At 42.4% G+C, this 22,114-nt stretch overlaps 1 protein-coding gene across 1 annotated transcript in view; it reads right to left on the bottom strand.

Moving 5' to 3' along the window:
- Nucleotides 1–22,114, bottom strand: part of USH2A (usherin) — a 534,168-nt gene that overhangs the window by 153,465 nt on the left and 358,589 nt on the right. Inside the window, exons 46-48 of the mRNA XM_036277426.1 lie at nucleotides 18,293–18,405; nucleotides 6,238–6,427; nucleotides 2,464–2,632 (exon numbers count right to left, since the gene is read on the bottom strand). Of these exons, the coding sequence (XP_036133319.1) occupies nucleotides 2,464–2,632; nucleotides 6,238–6,427; nucleotides 18,293–18,405 (472 nt within the window). The remainder of the gene's footprint in view (nucleotides 1–2,463; nucleotides 2,633–6,237; nucleotides 6,428–18,292; nucleotides 18,406–22,114) is intronic.

Here is a 22,114-nt window from a genome sequence, read left to right as displayed (position 1 = left end):
GGCGGATATTTTTTAGAGTTGAACAGTTCACCGCAAATACCATCAAAAATTTTAATGTGACTTAGAAATGAAAACAGTATCGTGTTTTATGCTCAACTTAGATAATAGCTAAGAATGGTCTTTGAGCTTGAAGAATGGGACAACAGAAAATTTCCATCTCATCTCTGTAATTACAATATTTAAAAAAAATTTTTTTTGCCTTTATTGATTTTGAGAGAGAGAGAGGAAGGGAGAGGGATAGAAACATGGATGAGAGAGAACATCGACTGGCCGCCTCCTGCAAGCCCCCCACTGGGGATCGGGCCCACAACCTGGGCATGTGTCCTGACCGGGAATTGCACCGGTGACATCTTGGTGGATGGGTTGATGCTCAAGCACTGAGCCACACTGGCCGGGTTGTAATGACAATTTTCAAGGCAATTGTTTGCAAGGGAGAGAAGATATAAACTGTAGTTGAAAGCCCCTCCAGTGTAGTGTATTTTGGAAGAATAAAGGCTTTGGCGGTATTGAGTTAGTTGCTAATACTGTGCCTTGCAGTATACAGAAGTTACACTGTTCTCAGCATAGTCCTATTCCCATCCCCATTGTGTTTCCTTATTGGAAAATCTAGTTGATTATGTTGTTTAATTATGAAAGTATTTTTGTGTGAGAATGAGAAGAACAGTCCTGCTACATAAACAGATTCTCCTATCAACTTTAAGGGAAAATTACGATGAATAAAAGATCTCTGCCTTAAATAAATCCGCCCGGTATTTAATCATTTCACCTTCTCCTTTTGCCCCCGGGGTTTTGCAGAGAGATGCTGGGTGAGATAGTTTTTCATTTCACACACTTTGGATGGATATATTTATACCAAACTCAAGGCAAACTGAATAACATTTAATACTAAGTATTTGGCACACATTTTTTGTTAAACTAAAAGTCTCAAAGCATTCAGTTTTGCTTGGGCGCCCAAATATATACCTTTCTTTTCTTTTTCCCATATCCATTTCTGGACTTTTAAAAATATTTTTTTCTTTATTAATTTTAGAGAGAGTGGAAGGGAGAGAGAGAGAGAAACATCAATGAGAGAGAACATCAATGGGCCGCCTCCTGCATGCCCCCCACTGGGGATCGGGCCCACAACCTGGGCATGTGCCCTGACCAGGAATCGAACCAGTGACCTCTTGATGCATGGGTTGACGCTCAGCCACTGAGCCACACCAGCCGGGCCATTTCTGGACTTTTAAAGAAGACATAGGCATTAAACTTGGACGATAGGGAAAAAAAAAATGTTCTCAATGGCGTCTCCAGGATAAAAAGTAACTGACAAAAGCAGCAATAAGTTTTTTAGACATCCGAATAGTCATTTAAAAACTGATGTCGCCCTGGCCAGTTTGGCGCAGTGCTTAGAGTGTCGGTCTGCGGTCCAGAGAGACCCGGGTTCGGTTCCCGCTGGGAGCAAGTGCCTCGGTTGCAGTTTGTCCCCGGTTGGTCGTGTGGGTGGCGGCCACTAGATGTGTCCCTTTCACGTCGATGTTTCTCTCTCTCTTCCTCTCCCTCCCACCCTATCTGAACAAAAAATGGAAAAGTGTCCGCGGGTGAGGATAAAAAAAAACAAAACAAAAAAAACCTGATTTCAACACCTATTAGCATGTCTTGGTTTTATATAAGTTCAGCTCTCAAAAGAACATGGATTTTGGAGAAATACCGAGCTTTTCATTTCAGCTTTTCGCTCCATCTAGATGAGCCCGGGTAGGCTACGCTCCTCTCTGAACCTCTTTCCTTGTTTGTGAACTGGAGATGAAACACCCATCTCAGAAGCTATGACAAATACATAAGGTATCCCGCATGAAGTCCTTAGTACAGAGTTTGTCACAAACTTATTTTAGAAACACCGATTGCTGCTATTTTTTTCTCTGTTACGGTCTCTGGACATTGTTTTGTGTAGTTGAAATATAGAAAATTGAGTCAGCTGATAAACAAGAAAAAAACAAAACAATGAGAGGCAGGAACACGCCATGCTTGCTGTCCCTTCCCCTACCCGGCCCTGGAGTCAGTGGGGACTCCCCAGGGACTAGTCTCAGACAAATGAGCCCCGTGGTGCTCACCAGCCAGGTCAGAATAGAAACGGAGGACGTGGAGGAGAGCTTCATGGAGTGGAACATGTCCAAATCCACAGACTTTGTGGTTAAAACAGTTACCCGTGTGAGTAAAAGAAATCACAGAATAAAGGGAGTTACCTGGCTGTCTAGATCCAGTTCTTTATGGCGTCGATAACAGAAGTCCCTATATTCCCTCGCTGTTTTGTACTTTGCCTTGATATTTCAACCAAGCCAAAGGAAGACCTGCTATTTAAGCTGGTGATTGGCTGTGTGTGAGTGATCCATTTGCAGTGGGGAGGTCCTTGAAACAGGACATGAGCCTTGTGTCTGCGATTTCTGGGTCTCAAGATTACCAAGTGCACCTGGCAACCACCCTCACCTGGTAGAATTCTAACGTAATACCCCAAGCAGCAGTGATGGTCTGGTTGGGCCTCTTGTATGCGGCCACCGCAACACACCCCCGTCGAATTCAAAACAAAGGGGACATACTTGTCATCACAGCAACGGTATTCCGGCCGGGCGTCATAAAGCACGCCAGCACAGCAAACCTGAAACAGGATTCGAGAAAAACACCCATTACTTAAGACTATTTCACCACCATATCTTCTGTGACACATTGTTTTCTAATAGACCTTGCTATGAGACCAAGCGTAGCGTGTGTCTGCGAAAAATTCCAACGTCGAAAAACACATTTACTCAGCATCATCGGATTCTATAGATACTAGTTGATACAATGTAGCTTTTTAGCCTTCAACCATGCTCTGTGCTCTATTACAATATTCCATAAATAGGAATTGCATTTTGAATGTCTGTGCTTCCAATGCAAAGGTGATTTAGAATGATAAATAAACAATTTTCTCCATATATATGTTTCTATGATAATGGTTGTTTATTTGAATTCAACATCTATGGAAACCTGACTCTCACTGATTTATTTATTTTTTTGCTTTCCTTTTAATAAACTGCATTTTCCTTATAATTTAAAAGGTCACTTATTTATGAACCCAATCTTCAGACAAGGTGATCTTAAAAGAGTCCAACATTTACATATATACATAGGCACACATATATATGTCTATGTATGTGTGTATATATATGTCACATTAAAAAAAAGAACATTTGTATGGAAATTCATTTTGACAAGCCCTTTTAACCGTGTGTGTTTCCTCCAGGAGCTGGGGAAGAAATGACACGCTTGAACAATCAAATAATTCTTTGCATGCTCACTTGCGGTCTGCAAAACTGACACGCCGTAAAACCAACGAAAGTGTGCGGTTCTGAAATGTGGCCTCAGAACCCGTGGGTGGCAGGCCGCACCCACCCGGCACAGATGCCCTCCTGTGACAGGCACATCAGCCCTCTTCACGAGGTGTCTCTTTTACTCACAGCTACTAGCAGCCTGCACCCACACTTGAACCGAGCTCAATCCACGGACCGGAGGGTGGGCTCCCTACGTCTTTCAAAGGGCCAGTAGCTTAGCACTTTGTTTTTGAGAAGTTCCCCAGGAACAGAGAAATGGGGCTCTTCAATTCCAAGTCAACCCGTGTGGTTGCTCGGGTGGTTCTGGGAATCCAACTGCAATCCGTTTCCCTTGCTGTGGTTAGTTGTTAGCAACGAGGGTTCACAATTTGTCTGACTCCCAGGGTACATGCAGTTGGGTGACTGTTCTTCAATGCCATGTTCTGTGTGAAAAGTAAGTTTGGAAAGTATGCCCTATTTTTTTTTTTTTTTAATCCTCACCCAAGGACATTTTTCCATTTTTTGTTCAGATAGAGTGGGAGGGAGAGAGAGAAAGAAAGAGAAAGAGAGAGAGAGAGAAAGAGAGAGAGAGAGAGAGAGAAACATTGACGTGAAAGGGACACATCGAGTGGCTGCCACCCGCACAACCAACCAGGTCCGGGGACAAACTGCAACCGAAGTACAAGCCCTTAACGGGAACCGAACCCGGGTCTCTCTGGACCACAGGCTGACGCTCTGACTGCTGAGCCAAACCAGCCAGGGCAGTATGCCCTATTTTTAAGTTAGAAAAAGTAACAGCTTCTCTTCGGGTTTATTTGGGATGTAGGCATGTTGGTCATTGTTGTTTTCAGGGTAAAAACATCTCCCTTTCACGTTTGATGACAGTGAGGCCGCAAGGCATTTATTAAAGTCTCACTCGCCTACCGTGTGCTTCTGACACTTAATTCCCTGCCGCTGCTTCCTTCAGGAAGCTTCTCCAGGGCTTATCATCCTTGTTGGACACTTTCGCTCAAATATTTACTTAGTGATGGGCCAGTAGGACAGGTTGGTTACCACCCATTCGTTGTCAGTGACCTGCACAGGACTCCTTCCTTCCTCCAAACGACTCGGTTTCGATCCCAGTTTCAAGCAAGTCTTTCTCTGGGAGGTGTCCCCATGTACAGAATATCTCGTAATCTCTTAATTCAGTTGTAAGTCAGTTGTCTCAAAAAACCTACCTGGAAATTTCAATAACTTGAGCGGGTAAGTGTGTGCGTAGCTAAGGTTCAAACAGGCAAACTCCTCCTTGCTCTATAGGTTCCAAAAGAAATTCCGTAACCTAGTGATTCTCAAAGTGTGGTCCCTGGAGCAGGCAGGGGTGTCACCTGTGTACAGGTAGACATGCAAATTCTTGTGCCCCCCGCCCCCGCCCCTGATTCCTGACTCTGAGTCTCCGGGTGGTTCTGCAGCCTGGGCTTTAAGAAGCCTTCCAGGTCTGATGCTCACTGGGGTTTGACAACCACAGCTGCGCCCATGGGGACCCTTGTCCATTTCAGGTCCTCCTGACGTGTACAGACTTTCAGCCGGAAGGTTCTCAGACTCACAGTAAGTCTCTTCTATCTTTCTCCAACCTCTCACTCAGGAAATACATATTCACAGTTAACCTCCAACAGAAATTTACAATTCTTTTCTTTTGAGATATTTTTCTTTACCGATTTTTAGAGATGGGAAAGGAGGGAGAGATATAGAAACATTGATGAGAAACATCGACTGGTCGCCTCCTGCACGCCACCCCCCTCCCCTCCCATGCAACCTGGGCTCACAACCCGGGCATGTGCCTTGACTGGGAATCGAACTGGCGACCTCTTGGTGCATGGGGTCGATGCTCAACCACTGAACTACACCGGCCATGCTCTTTTGAGATTTTAATGGACTTCCTTTATTCTCTTTCCCTGACAACACCTGTACACACTGAATCCTGAAAATAAAGAGTTTGTGTAATGCATCAAGATTTTCTTTCTGTCTCTTAGAAAACATTTTTAACAGGCAAATTCATTCCAGCATTTTCCTCTAAGAAATCCTTAATTTAATTTTACGAACTATGTTCATCAGTGTGCATTTCTTGCCCTGAAATGACGTAACACAAAGGGTTAATGATGATTCTTGAGACTACGTGTCAGAAAAAAGAAAAAAAAAGGCTAGTTTGTACAGCTAACAGCTATTTCATAACATTTCTCAGGTGATAACCACTGAGCCAATGTCAGCCACAATAATTTGTGTTTTGATCCATATTGCTGCAAAAACTCACTTTCTTAATTACTGTGTCCTTTGGCAGTGAATCTTTGGAATTTAGTGGTCGCTTCAGTCATGAAATGTGATGCTGCTGATAAATAGGAACATTATTTCATTATTTGAAATCCTACCTTCAAACTCAGAATTTCCTGCATCGTTTGTCAATAAAAGCCATTTACAAACTCCTCTGTCTGGCTGTGTTATTGATCTGATTCATAAACTGCAACTAATACGCACATTAATCTGCAAATGGCCATAATTTTAAAATATTTCTGACAAACCATGAAAGGTCGCACTCACAGTTACTCATCAGTGTCTTGTATACAAACACCTACTTGTAGCTGAATGGATTTGTTGTTAAAAAAAAAAAAATCCAAGTCACTCCATCAAATACAAGTTCAGGGGGGCTTCCTTATTATTTCAATAAACTAAGATTTCCCGTGAAGATGAAAAACGAGGAGGCTGAAACGCTCATGAGGATGATGGGATTTTTATAAGCCTCTTTTCTCTGCCATGGGGTCCTGTTGATAGACTGGTGGAAAATACTGAGCATGATACATCATGGCTTGAGAAGCAAGTGATTTCACCTGGAGTGTTTTGTGGGAAAAAAACATACTTCTCTGATGGGTCGGGAAAGACGCACCTTAGCTTCCGGAGAATAGCACCTGTGTCCACAGGCGGTTTCAGGGTTTTGACACATCACTGCCTTGCAGGGCTCACTGCTGTGACTTTTCTGGGTCGTCGGGCACGGGTACCGTGTTTTCCGTAAGAGAGAGTAGCCGAGAATGACGCCATTTGGTTTCCCTGGAGACGTCCAATCAATTTGAAGGGATCTGTAACAGGGAGAATAATTACTACTTCTGAAAAGATAACATTTAACATTGCTAGCTATCAACCTCATAAGCCTTTCGATTTATCTTCCAGATTATTGTAAAGGTCTATATCCGTTCACTTCCTAATCAAGGAGCTGCAAGAGAATAGGGAGATACATACATACATATATATATACACGCACACTATTATATACTCCTACCATATAATAGCCGAGAATCAATCAAAACTTTGAAGCTTTGGGGAGAGGAATACATGAGTCCAGTGGGCTCCCACTTTAAATTTCAGAAAACAGAAAGAAAGTATTGTTTGTGGCTAATCAGAAAAACCAACAGAAGTCTTTGGTTTGATGAGTAAAAATAAGGCACAAAGAATTTGAGTTGGCAAATAAAGTGGGAATTAGAGTATGTGGCCGACCTATCCCTACATTAGTACCTTCTCCTGTCCCTGGCTCCCAGGGCTAGGACAGGGGGGACACTGAGCTTCTGGGACAGGTGCAGCTGTGGGTATCCTCTACTGTCCCTAGGAAGTTTTTGCTTTCTTGACACGGAAAAAAATTTATCTATCTATTTATAAATAAAATCCATAAATTGTATCCATTGATAAATTTGATAAACTTCATAAACTCCAAGTATACTTTACTTAGACACATCTTAATGACTGACTCATAGAAATAGATTTATTTCTCCAATAATTCCTTAAATACCATGGTCAGACTTGTTTGGGGTTACACATAAAAGGAATGGAGACTCCCATGATACATTATGTATCACATGAGGATGTTTGATTTTTAAAAATTAAGCCACAATTTTGTTCCAAATATAAGTATACTTTTTAGTGAGGAGGAGCTGATATACAATGAGGGCATAACATTTGACCAAAACTTGACCACATTTGCAATGATGTATTAGTATTTCATTCAAGGCAGCAAATGAGATTATAAAGCTGTTCATAGAGGAGTTGACCCTGAATGAAATGATTTACTCTCAGGTTAATATTATACAACTTTAGTTCTGTAGTCAGTCTACCTGCCAGAATGACACAGCCTAGATGACACACACATTCTTTCTTCAGGATTTAAAAAATAAATAAACGTAAGCCTGGCTGGTGTGGCTCAGGGGACTGAATGTCACCTCATGAACTGAGAGGTCCCAGTTCGATTCCTGGTCAGGGCACATGCCGGGGTTGCAGGCTCGATCCCCAGTGGGGGGCATGCAGGAGGCAGCTGATGGACGTTTTTCTCTCACATCAATGTTTCTCTCTCTCCCTTCCTCTCTCTCTAAAAAAATCAATGAAAACATTAAAAATATATATAAATAAACTCAAAAAGCAGAAAGTAAATAAAGTTTATGATAATGCCCCAAATTTGGCCCTGGCCAATTTGGCTCAGCGGTTAGAGTGCTGGTCTGCAGAATGGAGGGTTGTAGGTTGAGTCCTGCTCAAAGGCATATACCTGGGCTGCAGGTTTGATCTCTGGCCCCAGCTGGGGTAGTGCAGGAGGCAACCGATCAATGTCTCTCTCTTACATCGATGTTTCCAAAAAAAGTCAATAGAAAAATATTCTTGGGTGAGGTTTAACAAAAAATAGATGAATGAATGAATGAATGAATGAATGAATGAATGAAAAAAGAAAGAAAGAAAGAAAGAAAGAAAGAAAGAAAGAAAGAAAGAAAGATCCAAATTTGAGCATGACAAATTCTTGAATTTAGTTTGGCAAAGAAAACTTAAATATAAAATAATAATATTTTTGTTTTTGTTTTTTAAAGATGGAATGCTGACATTCAAAATAAACTCAATTTGTATAATTGTAGAATTCCCAACCATAACCACTTATCCATTACATATAGTTCAGGGTACATTCACTTATAAAAAATTCTAGTAGGTACCCTGGTGGGGGGCAGCATGAATATATCAGCTTAGCTCCTAGACTTTAAGGATTTCACAATAAACATTTCACAGATAGCTATGTTAACCACTTTTCTGTCATTGTGGCAAATAACGTTTTTGTCATACTTTTCATTTCAGGGAGAAATATCTTTACAGACCAAATTACTGGACCCCATCAGAACTCCAAGTGACATCAAGTATGAGGAATTCAATTAAGTCCAAACATTTACATTAAAAAAAAGTAGCAGTCAAGATAAACCTTGACATTTTAATAGAGTGCTTTTAAAGAAAAGAAAATTATTGTTTCAGCTTTTGAGGGTACAAACATAACACATTCACTAATGAGAATGTAGATGGAAACTGTCACCTATGAGAGGACCGTTTCATAGGTGACATTTCATGGGTGACTGGTCCAGCTACCATTATTATTCTACTGTCTTTACCCAACTCTCTAAGTTAATTTCACAGTTTGCTAAATACTTTTGCATTCACTGGATAATCAACTACAGAAAAGGGTAAATGTAAGTGATACAAGGGTCTGACTTATCCACAGAGGCCAGTGAATTAGAAAAGTCTAGAAAACACGTGTCGAACTCCAGTCACCGTAACTTCTCTTTCTTGCACCACAGAACTGAAGTGAGACCACCTATACTTTTTTGCCGTACCATACACATCTTTGCTTTTGAGGATCTGAGCCAGGTAGATGAAGATAAAGATCAAAGAGTCACAGGTTTATCCCCTCTACATTTCTCGTTAGAACCAATGAGAGCTGTATAGGAAAATCTTTTGGTTGGACAACTTGAAATGGAAGACATCTCTGAGAAGCAGGCACTGACCTGCACCAACCAAGAGAAGAGCGGAAAATGAAATTGGGTAGGTGTTGGGAGGGTGGGAAGGGAGACCACAGAAAATGTAGGGTTTGGTAGTACGCAGAAATAACTTTAGATTCATTTTTGAGTGCATTAGAAAACCATTAAAGATTTCTCAGCTAAGGCGTAAAAAAAGGAGTTACTTCTTTAGTGAAGAGGGACATTACATCCACTCCCAGCTCATCCCTCAACATTCCCTAGGCTGAGGAAGGCATTCCAACCCCTTCACTCGGAGAAATGGGAGGTACTTGCTTCTCGTGATTAGTTCTTACTATGAGGCAGACGTTTCTAAGCCCAGTCTGATGCTACCCCTGGAGGGAAGGGTGGTAGGGAGTTTGGGGACAGCTTACCACGGGGTTCAGTAGTCTATATGTCCACAGAAAAGGTGCTTGCTCCTCAGTCAGAGAATCCTGATTTCACCCAGAGCAGCTATAATGACAAGCGAAGGCAACAATGCCAACACCATAATATTTGGCAAAGAGGAGTGAGTTTCCCATAAGCCAGTGAACGCCTTTTAAGATGGTTAGTACTGAGTCACCTGAAGGTACACTGAACATGAGGGAGTCTTCTTGAAGGATGGGACTCTGGCAAAAGTCTTTGGGGTGTTCTGTTCTGTTGGCCCCACAAGATAATCAGCCATAGAGAGCAACACTCAGGTCAGGGAACTTGGCGAAGTGGAGATACTCATGGGACCACTCAGAAAACACACAAGTGTCCAATGGCTTTGATGGCCACCCAGGGATGGCAGGAAAATAATAACATTGCCAGGAGACACAGGGGTGAAAGGGAATTGAAGAGCAAGGGAAAAGGGCAAGTGATCAGACGTGAGCCGGTGAAATGGTAGAATCTTTGCACTCCCTGGAAGCTCAATCTTTTAATAAACTTTTTAATACTCGATCATGAATCTTAATGACCAAAGTGAGACTCGTAACTAAAACTAATTTGAAATCCCTTAGATGTTCCTGAAAGGTTTCTAAGAATTGAGGAAGGACATCCAAAGGATTGTGTGTTAAGGCAGCAAGTCATAAGCAAATAGTAAAGACTTTCCCTCCTTGTATTTCCTTGAATCAAGAGAGCTACATAAACGTTGATGATGAAAGCTTGCACAAGGATGTGGTGGTGGAAATGGAGAATAAAATACACTAAAGTCGATATTTAGTGAAATGAGGGGATTTAGAAAATCCAAGAGACACGTTTGTGATAATACGTAGGACAGTGGTACATCAGCAGGATGGGATGATGGGAAAGATCAGCTGAAGGAAAATTAACTTCTGAGGCTTGAGGTTACAGGCATGAGGGGTGACTATCGCTACAGAAAATCAATAGGCAATTGGATAGATGGGACTAGAATTTAGGGAGAAAATGGGGCCAGAGGTCTTTGGGACATCAGTATGACTAACCCGTGGGGATGGTTGAACTATCTGATCTAGAGGAAGAGTCATTCTGTTGAGGACATCCGCAATTGAAGAATGGGTTTGGAATGAAACCACTGTGTGTGCAGACAGTCAGGAGTAGAACGGCAGTTACAGATCCAAGTTCATCAGAAGGAAGAACTGGATTTTGCTGAGGGGCACAGAAAGATGGCCTCGGTCCTTGAGTGTCTTCTGCGGGAACCACCAAAGGCAGATAAATTAGGAGGAGTTTGGGAAAGAGAGGGAGGTGAGGAAATGGAATTAGTGGGCAGCCTCTTAAGAATATGCTCAATACTCTGTTAGGTCTCCTAATCAAGCAGTGGGTTTGACCATCAGAACTCGTTGGCCATCACAATCATAAAATGTCCTGAAAGTGACAGGACTCTGATTCGACCTGTGCGACAGTAGTGAACATCCTCCAAATGGTCTCTTCCAAGAGTCCGTCCCATACGCTTTCAAGACTTGGACAGAAAGTTCCAGTCCAGATTAAAACCTGCTCCCATTGTCTGCATTGGTGGGTGAGGACATTTACAATCTGGGTGAAGGAGAAGTGATTGACATCCCACCTCTACAGACCAAGACCCTACTGATTAAGAAAAGGAAGTAGCCCTGGCCAGTTTGACCCAGCGGTTAGAGCACAAGCCCGTGGACCAGCGAGTCCCAGATTCAGGCACGTACCTCGGTTGCGGTTTGTCCCCGACCCCAGTTGGGGTTGTGTGGGTGGCAGCCAGTTGATGTGTCTCTCTTACATCGATGTTTCTCTCTCTTTCTCCCTCCCGCTCTCTCTGAAGATAAATGCAAAAATGCCCTCGGGTGAGGATAAACATAAAATAAAATGAAATATGGTTTACATATTTTTTATTTGTAAAATGATCACTCTGGAATTCAAGCTGTCAATCACTGAAAAAAATCGGGGAGGGAAAATTAAGAATAGAGACGACTCCTTGATATCCAGTCATGACGATACTCCACCTCAAATTTGGAGAGGCAATGGGGAAGACTCTTCTTCCATGACCTCTGACCTCTCATGCCATGTTCAAGCCCTAGCTCAGGCCTTGGAAGATATAGGGGGATTTATAAATGAGAATGGGTGATGGGCCTTCCTCGGAGACACCCAGGCTGAGCTGTTACCTTCCAGCCTTCTGCCAAGTTGGGGTGTGGAAATATCATCCAGACCATTGAGTCGCTTGAGGCGAAGTTTTAAACAGTCGTTTGTGAATGCTACGAAGACATTCTACCCCAGATTTCTCTTCAACCACACAGCCCCAAACCAATGTGGATCTGGGAGGAAAAACCCCCCAAACAGCCACGTTTCCAATTAAAGCAGCGAGAGACATGGTCTCCGTTCCCCGTGTTTTGCTCTGCCCCAGCCAGGCGGGTCATGCATCATGGGATACTGGCAGCAGTGTGCTAACATCTCTTCCTTTGACGTTGTCTCATCTCTTATGCATTTACAGGAATAAATAAATACACGTTGGAGGCAGCTCGGGGCCCAGCGAAGCTGTCCACCGTGGCATTTGTCATATTTCAGTCACAGTCAGAGCTGGCCAGCTATCTTCATCCACAGCAGCCTCGACATTCTCGAGGACCAGAATTAATGAATTAGCTATTGATTAAATTCCACTCTAACAAATCCACCAAGGCAAATAAATGAACTGCCCAGGGCACGTGGAGGCCATGGCCAGACATGTCCGGGCTATCGATCAGTCGTTAGTATTCTTTTGGGATACGGAAGCAGCTGATGACAACATGACAAGTAGGGGAAATGGGATGGAGGAAGAGTTGGCTTCTGGAGGAGTAGGTTACAGTGAGGAGGGGTCATCTGATCTTTGTGTGCTAAGGCATCTTTGGTGTATATGTAAAGTAAAAACACGTGCTTATAGGTAATAGATAAAAACATGCATTTATGTGTTTGTGTTCGGTTTATATGGAATAGAAAATCATGCTTGTTGCCAAAAGCAAGGTGTGAAAAAGGCCAAAGGCAGAGCTCACGTACTCCACGCGTGCAATCAAAGAGGCTGACCTGTTACCTGCATACGCTGTTAAAATCTATGAAAGTTACATTTTACTGCTGATGGCACGTGGCCAAAATAATGCAAAGAATCTGAGAGATGTGTGTCTTCTTAGAAACCAAATGGACGTCAATGAGGCTGAAGCAAACCCGGCCCACGGACATTTCTCTGGAAGGATTTCACCTCTGATTTTGTTGGTTGCTCACATAAGAGGAACCTTTAAGAACCCACACAGAGGCATGACCAACAAGTCTGCAGGGCCGGAAGTGCAATGGAATTATACAAACAACGACACGCACACAGGAGGCTGACTGCACTGTGCTGGCGCCGTTGTGATGAATGGCTTGACAGCCTCAACGTGCTCCTTGGAGGCTTGCCTTTGGGAAACGTTGCTCTGTTACAGTGGGTCATTTTAAGAAGGGAAGGTTTTACATGCCAGTGTGGTGGCTGTGAGTAACTTCGGTCAAGATTTTGCTAGATCTCTGACCAGGAAGGAAGGAAGGAAGGAAGGAAGGAAGGAAGGAGGGAGGGAGGGAGGGAGGGAGGGAGGGAGGGAGGGAGGGAGGGAGGGAGGGAGGGAGGGAGGGAAGGAGTTGCCGAAGGCTTTGGAGTAAGGGGAAATATGGTGGAGGGGGACTTTCTGTGCGGGCCACTGTGGAATGAGCCTACTAGAGTTTCTTTCCCACTGACTCCCACTGAAATAACTGCATACATCACAGGAAGCCACCACGTGAAGACGGCAAAGTTAACAACAGGGGCAGATGGAGACCAGAGACGAAACTCGAAGAACAGACTTTGCAGAGGGTTTGCCCATTGTGTTCCCTCTGCTTCTCCCATCTTAACCCGGAACAGCCCAGCATGTTACTGTGCCCCGGGCCAACACACCTGTGAGAAAACCCCCACTTTCCGGCCAGAACACAAAATGCTTGCAAGCCGCAGGGTGGGAAGAAAACCCCTGTTTTTGGTTCTCCCCCCACCCCGGGCCCTGCTGGGACGGTAATCCCAGCCTTGTACTATGGCAACCCTGGCCCAGGGGGAATCTAAAATGCTAAGAAAAAAATTGTCTGTCTGTCTAGCTATCATCTATCTACCAACATTTATCTATCAATATTTATCGATCTATCATCTATCTATCCATCCATCCATCCATCCATCCATCCATCTTCCTCCCTCCCTCCCCCTCCCCCTCCCCCTCTCCCTCTCCCTCTCTCTCTCTCTTTCTTTTTCTTTCTTAACAATGGAACCAGGGACAGGGGCCCCTATGGTCTAAAGAGTATGTGTTTGTGTGTATGTGTATGGGGGGGAGTCCCTGTTTATTTTTTCTCTATTTTCTCTCATCTCATTAACCTTAAAACAGTCCCATCTATGTAACCATGGGGTAGCTTGGGAGGCTAACATCCCAAGAGACCACGACTTTCTAACCAAAGATTCAGGAAAAGTGGGTGAAACCTCAGAGGAGAGAAATCTGGGCGATCTCCTACTTCCTGTACCTGAATGTTTACAACAACTTAGTCATAGTCACCAAGAAGCGGAAACTATCCACACTGTCCCCGAACTGTGCTAACGTCATACAATGGAATATTACTCAGCAACAAAATGTAACAAACTATTGATTTGTACCATAACAGGGATGGCTCTTACATGCATTATACTACGTGCAAGAAGCCATACTGAACCATCTGCGAGTTGCATGATTCCACTTACATGGCAGTATGAAACCACCAAAACCATAGAGACTAGAAGACAGCTGAGTTTGCTCAGTTTGGGGGGCGGTGGGGAGGGGCAGGCCGTAACCCCTGCAGCAAGAAGTATTTTGACATGAACTTTGTTATCTCTTGATTGTGGTAGTATTCACACAACTCCATGCATTCGTCACAACTCAGAGAAGTTGGAGCAAAAGAAGAGTGTATTTTATGCGGTGTAAATTAAGAAGAAATTGTAAACCGCAAGAGAATCATTGAAAAATAAACAAATTCAGGGAATCCAGGAAGGATCTTTCCAGAAGCTTAACACATGGTAAAAAGTAGCCCATTCCTTTCACCTCGTCAGCTGGTAACTTTTTCTCTTCACATGTCTTAAATTGCTTTTATTCTAATCCGAACTCTAATTAATATTTGCCTGAGTATGGAATAAGACGAACTGGTTTTTGTTTGTTTGTTTTTTTAATTCAGAATTCTGAGGCACTGATTTTAGCGGTGAATGATGCTGTTTGGAAGTCTGAGGAAGCCATCAAATTCCAGTGCAGTGTGTGCGTGATCTGCCTTGTCTCCCTGGGAACTTCCTAAACTTTGACATTTCCTGATAATATCCCTCGAGGTGACTCTTTTCTCAGTGATTATCCTGCTCTCTGCACACTCTTAACCTGCCCACGAGTGACTGCAGTTCTGGGATATTTTCTTATCATTTATTTTCTCCCCTCTTTTTCCTGTTCTCTCTTTCTAGAACCCTTATAATCCACATACTAGATTTCCTGGACATTTTTTTCCCTAACTTTCTTAATAATTACTCCCCACCCCCCCCCACCCCCGCGTTGACATCTTTGCTTTTTATTGCACTTTGAGAGACTTTCCTTTAACATTTCTGCCAACGTTTTAATTCAACTTTTACACTTTTAATTTTCATGAGGTCCTCTCCCCAACCCCCACTTTAATTTTTTCCAAGTAAATTGTGTGTGTTTGTTTCATAGATCAAGAGTATTTCTTTGATCTCTTTGAGGTTATTATAATGTGTTTCTTCCTTTGTATTGTCCCCATGTCTACTGAATTATTTCTCTTATTTTGGTCCTTTTAGTCTTGGAGAGTTAGGTACCAAAAAAGCTGGCTGGAAGCTTTATATATGAGTGAGGCTTGCTGACGAATACATGTCCCGATACATGTGTTTTCCATTACGGGATCCTCCTGCTAATTTTTGGAGGTATTTTATTCAGGACATTTAAGCTTTTCTAGAGAAGAATGTCCAATTTCCTACTGCGGCATTTACGATTAGATACTTGTTTTTGAGAACAGAGCTGGAGAAGCAGCTGAGACTCTCATCATTCACGTTACAGTCCTTCCCTTCGTCATGGTTCATCCCAACTTTGCACTGTGCTCAGTTGCCCTAAATCTGAAGTACCTCTCTGTTCAGTTTCTGCAGGGAATAAACTTCCGATCTTTTAGTGGGGGACTATGCCCCACGGAGGAAGAGAAACGGACACCGGAATGCATACTCCAGAGGTAGAAAACCTTGAGGACCGTGTCCCCATATTTGATGCAACCTTATTTCTGGCGTGTCAGCAGGTTGCTTCTGGTGAGACTAGCATTTGAAATGGTAGAGTCAGCAAGCGGGTTGCTCTTCCCAAGTAGGTGGGCATCATTCAATCCGTTCAGAGTCTGAACAGATCAAAAAGGTGGAGGACGGAAGGATTCCCTCCATCTGCTTGATTTACGCCATCGGCCCCTGAGTCTCCAACCTTTGGTCTTAAACTGGGTCCGGGCTTTCCTGAGTCTTCACTTTTGGTTTTGTTACTCTGGAGAACACTAATTATAGTTTCCAATCACTTTTTCCCCCCCAGAGTCTTAGCTAATCCTATGAGTTCAGCTTTGCACCTCATCGTATCTCCCCCTTCTCGGTCCTTAAAGCTTGCAAGAGCTCAGATGCTGAGGTTCTCTGCGGGGCAAATTAGTTAGTTTTATGTAATTATCCCCCTCTGCCAACCGACACTTCAGTCGTCAATTTCTCCACTGAACGAAGTCGTTTGCCTCTCCTGCCAAATACTGCTTCCAAAATTGTGTCGAAACCTCTCCTCTGTCATCTCCTCTGTCATTCTCCTTGCTCGGTTGGTTAATACCCTTTCTAATGTCTTTGCCATCGATTTAATATATTTGGGGATAAGCAATCATTAACCGCAACTACAAAATATTTTCCCTCTGTTATCGTCTGCAAGAATCTCCTTAATGGGAAAAAAATTCTAGAGACGGAGACACATACGGGCATTGGTTCAATTTCTAATAAAGCTTACACATTATTTTTAGTTACATATAAATATGAAATCCAAGCTATAGTCCCTTATGCCCTTCACCTGGGCTTGAGTCATGGGGAGGCAAGAAATTAAACAATCTTCACCGACCTAACTATAATTCTTCCTTAAATTCTTTATCACTGAACCCAAATGTCACATCTTCCATGATGGTTGTGGGTCGAGTTTGGTATGTTTCTCTTTATGCATTTTTTGCACATTGTAAATTTTCATGGCAGTGACTGTCACAATATTCTATGAACATCTGTCCAGCACAGTGTCTCCCAGTGCGGATGGGACCTGTGAAAATGTAGACCCATGCCTTACACGTCTTTGTATTACTTTTGCCTCTTACATTATTGTAGCCACAAATGTGTTTGCTAAAAGAATAAATAAAGGTCTCTGGTGCCCCTTTAATTTGACTATTTTCCCCCTGGATAGTAGATAATCCTCTGGATAGGTGGGAGAAATCTGCTGAGGGGATTATCAACTAATTAACACACCCAAATTAGATAGATCTCTCTCACGTGTTCCACAGAAGTTGTGCTGTAAGAAGACATGACGTGATTTGCCTGGAACAGCTAAGAATCCAATTACTTGGGTTTTTCTAACTATTTTAATTACTCATCCCTCAAATTATACAGGTGTTTATTAACTTATTATTGTTTTTAAAAGACCTAGAAATTTTACTATGTCATAAAGGAATTCTTCAGAATTGAAATAGTTTATAATAGATTGACTATTTCAGTCAGTTTGGGTCTATGTGATGTGTTTGTGTGTGTGCATGTGTGTGTACGTGTGTGCGCATGCGTGTGTGTGTGTGTGTAGATGAAGGGTGATTCATTTGGCTGGAGCAAAAATACAAGGTAGGGAAAAAGTAGGTTTACAGTTGTGAGTATGGAAAATAATACAATACTTAATAATGATACAAGAATAAACTCTGTGTGTCCCATACTCACAACTGTAAGCCTACTTTTGCCCACTCTGTATGATGTGAGCAGTAGCAGCCTTCTGTCTCTAGTCTCAACTTCATGTAGAGAAATGAACAATTGTTATCTCACTTGGCTTGGGAAATAATGTTACATTTTATTTTAATATTATTGTCATTGCTAGGTAAATAATGTTACATTTTATTTTAATATTGTCATTGCTAATTTTGAATTGAAAAGAGACGCACATTCAACTTATGGTCATTTCTCAACAACAAAAGCATATAGAAAAATAAAGAGATTCTACCAAGGACCTGATAAAATTGGAAATGGTTATCCAAACATGATCTCCCCTATTTATTTTACAGATATTTGTAGCTTTAGGGAAATCTGATATATGTAAGTCTAATATTTTCAAAGAGATTAAGTCAGAAGGGAGTCATTCTAATTAAAATTGTATTCTGTGTCTCACAAAAGGATTCACTGAAGGACACATTTAAATAAAGAAACCCTTTCATGCTTTAAGCATTTGTTCAAAGATTACTAAATAAAGAGCAATAAAGCTGGACAAATAGGGAGACGGATAGCAAAGCTTAAATGTCATAGGATGTGTCTGCTGCAGATCAACACAATATATCAAAATTTGATTTACACACATATTTATAGCAGCTTATTAATTGAGATGGCTATGACTGGAATCTCTTTGATTTTGAGTTTTATTGCTTGTGACCACTTCTTTAGATTGAATGACAAAAAATGTGTACCTTGAAGTGATGCTACCAACTGTGGGGGCTGGTATATGGCTTGGCGTGTCTTCCACAGTGGTGATCTGTGTCTCATTGCTTTTCACACAGGCGTATTTTGTGCAGACTTCGACCTGCAAATAGTAGTTTAGAAAAGCACAAATCCAATTATTCTCAAAGTCTAGCGAGCCAATGACTGACTCTCACCCACCCTCATTTCACATGCATCTCTTAGCAGACCCTTGGGTTTAATTAAATATTAATTTTTGGTGTTAATTGACTCCAGAGGGGCCCGCTCGGAACAGAGGGCAGGAGTGGGCTCCAGACAATTGATTCAGTGACTTGGATGGTGATGTTCAGTTCCCGTTTCCAACCATTCGGAAAGAGACTAGCCTATTGATCTGTTTGGAACCCAGGTAAGGAATGGAAGATGTCTGGGGACAGTTTGTTAGCATAATAGTCATAACTGTACGCTCCTCTCCAGATCTCTAACCAGGTAGAATAATGATACCTCTGGCAGTCTTGACACTTTGCAACAAATGGCCTAAATGCTAATGTCTAATAAAGAGAGAGAGAGAGGGAGAGAGAGAGAAAGAGAGAGAGGGAGAGAGCGAGAGACAGAGACAGACACCTAGAGAAGCCTTCCAATATGGCTGAGCTATTTTATATCCATTTATTCCAAGTGCAATTGTATTTTTACCTTAATTGCAACAGAAGGTCATCAGTTACTCCTTTAATTCTGCCCTCATCTGAATACAAGCTAAGGAGAGGGGAGTAATTAAAGATTAGCACTTGGGGTCATCAGGCATTCGGGACAGAAAGATCGTCCTCAGCAAGGGGGTGGGCAGAAACGGATGTACGGAAGGTTGCTACTGGAACATCCAAGAAATGACATCATACTGTGTTCATGGAAGGATCAGCCAAAGGGAAACGGCTTCTTTCCCAGTGCTGACGGACTTTCATTTATTTATGCCATAGAGTAGTTGAGGGTAATATTTAGTAGATACTTAAACACTATCAAGGCTGTTCATTTAAACCCCAAATAGCCTAAAGGTAGATGAACTTAAAATAGACTTGCTGGCAGCAGAATTAATGACAATAAGACTTCCTACATATTAGGGAATATTTGAGTCAGTGAATAATGAGATAACTCAAAATCAGCTCAACTGAATTCATTATGTAAATAATACATGCCAAACACTAGATGGGTACTTGCACTGATCATTGCATGGAGTCCTCACAATTCCATTTTTATATGTTTGTGAATCGAGGGTCAGAGAAATCAGGGAATGTGATCAAGCTGGTGAGAGAGGAGATGTCTCATCTGGGCTTTAATACAGTCTACGTGTTGTCATCTCAATATAAAGTATAACTTTAAGTTCTAAACTACTTGGGTGTATTCCAATGAATCACTGGAAGTTTTTTGTTTGTTTTTTTTACTTTGGAGAAATATGTCAATATGTTCTCATTCTTACTAAGGTAATATTACCAGTCTCTATTTCAGTCTCCATGTTTGGGCATATTTCTGGTGCTATATTGTATGACATGTGAATGAAAACCAAATATAAAGATTTACATTAAAAATATAAAATTAAATCAAAATTAAAATGATCATGCCCTTTAAAAAGGAATTGTATACACAAATGGACACATTTAAAAAAAGTTACTATTTAAATGCATTTATATGTCTACTTTCAAGTCAATGGCTGTTTTACAGAGGGGGTTAGCATGGAGAATTTTAAAGTACTAAGCCTATCAATTAAGTGAATATTTTAAATGGAGCCAAGTCCTCTTTGACACCATGAATGAAAATTACTGAAATTTGTTATTCAAATTTCCAGCCATGCAGCAACTGTCTCCTGTGTCTATCCCTGGGCTGTGAATAGATTCGCAAAAATGTAATTATCAAGAATAAGGACATCTGCCCTGGCCGGTTTGGCTCAGTGGTTGGAGCGCTGGCCTGTGGACCAGAGAGTCCCGGGTTCGATTCCCGCTAGGGGCACGTACCAAAAACAGAATAAGGACCTCTTAGTCACTAACACCAACATTTAAGTATCAGACTCTCATTTGGTATTTTGTTTCCTTGTCTTCCAGGTTCCAAACCTGATGCAGACACACGGTCTGTGGGCCACGACCCCCTCCAACAGGCAGGCATGAGTGAAGCTGTCACAGAACACACCCCACCTACTTCAGCCTCAACTCCTGCTCCCAGGCCAGAAAGTAGAGCAGCCTCCGCACCCAGGGGGTCCCATCCCCAGGCTGTATGTCCAGTCCCCATACAGCAAATGAATACGCTGCCTTTTGAGGATTCTCTCGCTTTCTCCACTGGGGTCACCTTCCTGGGCTACCCTGTTCACAAAGTTATGTTACTGATTATTTTGAATGTCATTTTATTTGACAGTTTGATCTGTGACCTACAGACACACATGGACTCTCTAAGAACCACAGACATAGGGCTAGGCTTAGGGCTAGGGTTAGGGCTAGGGCTAGGGTTAGGGCTAGGGGTTAGGGCTAGGGCTAGGGCTAGGGCTAGGCTTAGGGTTAGGGCTAGGGTTAGGGTTAGGGTTAGGGTTAGGGTTAGGGTTAGGGTTAGGGTTAGGGTTAGGGCTAGGGCTAGGGCTAGGGCTAGGGCTAGGGTTAGGGCTAGGGTTAGGGTTAGGGTTAGGGTTAGGGTTAGGGTTAGGGCTAGGGTTAGGGTTAAGGTGAGGGTTAGGGTTAGGGTTAGGGTTAGGGCTAGGGTTAGGGCTAGGGCTAGGGCTAGGGCTAGGGCTAGGGCTAGGGTTAGGGTTAGGGTTAGGGTTAGGGTTAGGGCTAGGGCTAGGGCTAGGGCTAGGGCTAGGGCTAGGGCTAGGGTTAGGGCTAGGGTTAGGGTTAGGGTTAGTGTTAGGGTTAGGGCTAGGATTAGGGTTAGGGCTAGGGTTAGGGCTAGGGTTAAGGTGACCCAGGTGACTTCACGGAAACCGTGGTAAAATTAAAAATAATCAATGTACCTTTCTTCTCTTCTTAAAAAACAAAAAAAAAATTTTAAATGTCTTCCTAGGAACCCAGGCCTAGTAGTACGAGAGGGGAACGCCAGGGATCATGTATATTTAACTTTCCAATGTGCCGAGGGAAGGAGACGGGAAAATGAAAGAGGCGGTATTTTAACACAGAACCACTCAGATTGCTCTGTGGCAAATGCAATTTCTGTGCTCAAAATCTCCCAAAATGTATTTATTAATCTCTCGTAAATTTTAGAAGTAGCGTGGTTTATTTTAAAATTTACTAAATTGCAACTTTTCTGTGTAAGTATTAAGCTTCTGAAACACTGTTTTTATCATTCACTTCCACACCTGGCTTTCTTATCTTTTATATGCTAACAGTCTAAAGATTTCCAGTTTTTTGAGGATTAAGTTCCTTGTTGTCTATGCCTTGCATTCTCTCTCTCTCATTTTTTTGTGCTTTTCAGGTGAGTGGGTCTCAAAGAGGTCTGTGAGTTTGGCTGCAGGGGGTGGAGGTATTCTCTAAACGTGTGCCTTTACTTTCTCATACACTAAGGGGATACACAAGGCAGAGTACACTGACTTCAACAGAGTCCCTGAGAAGCCCGAGGGACAAAAGTCTACAAGGAACTGCTCTCCCATAGGTCATTTGTTGAGTGATCAACAGATAAATGTCTCTCGTCCTTCGATCACATTTTTAACATGTTTTTATCCGCCATATGTTCATGTATGTCTTCTTGCCATGTTCAGAAGGACGGATGTGGGTGGAATATTTTCAGGCATCTCGCCCTGTGCCCTTACAAAAGAGGTAATCAACACTAAGTGAGGGGCACAACTTTCCTGACGTCATTAAATTAGTCAA

This window comes from Molossus molossus, unplaced genomic scaffold, assembly GCF_014108415.1.
Source record: "Molossus molossus isolate mMolMol1 unplaced genomic scaffold, mMolMol1.p scaffold_m16_p_23, whole genome shotgun sequence".
Taxonomy (NCBI): domain Eukaryota; kingdom Metazoa; phylum Chordata; class Mammalia; order Chiroptera; family Molossidae; genus Molossus; species Molossus molossus.
This window is presented reverse-complemented; position numbering and strand designations above follow the sequence as displayed.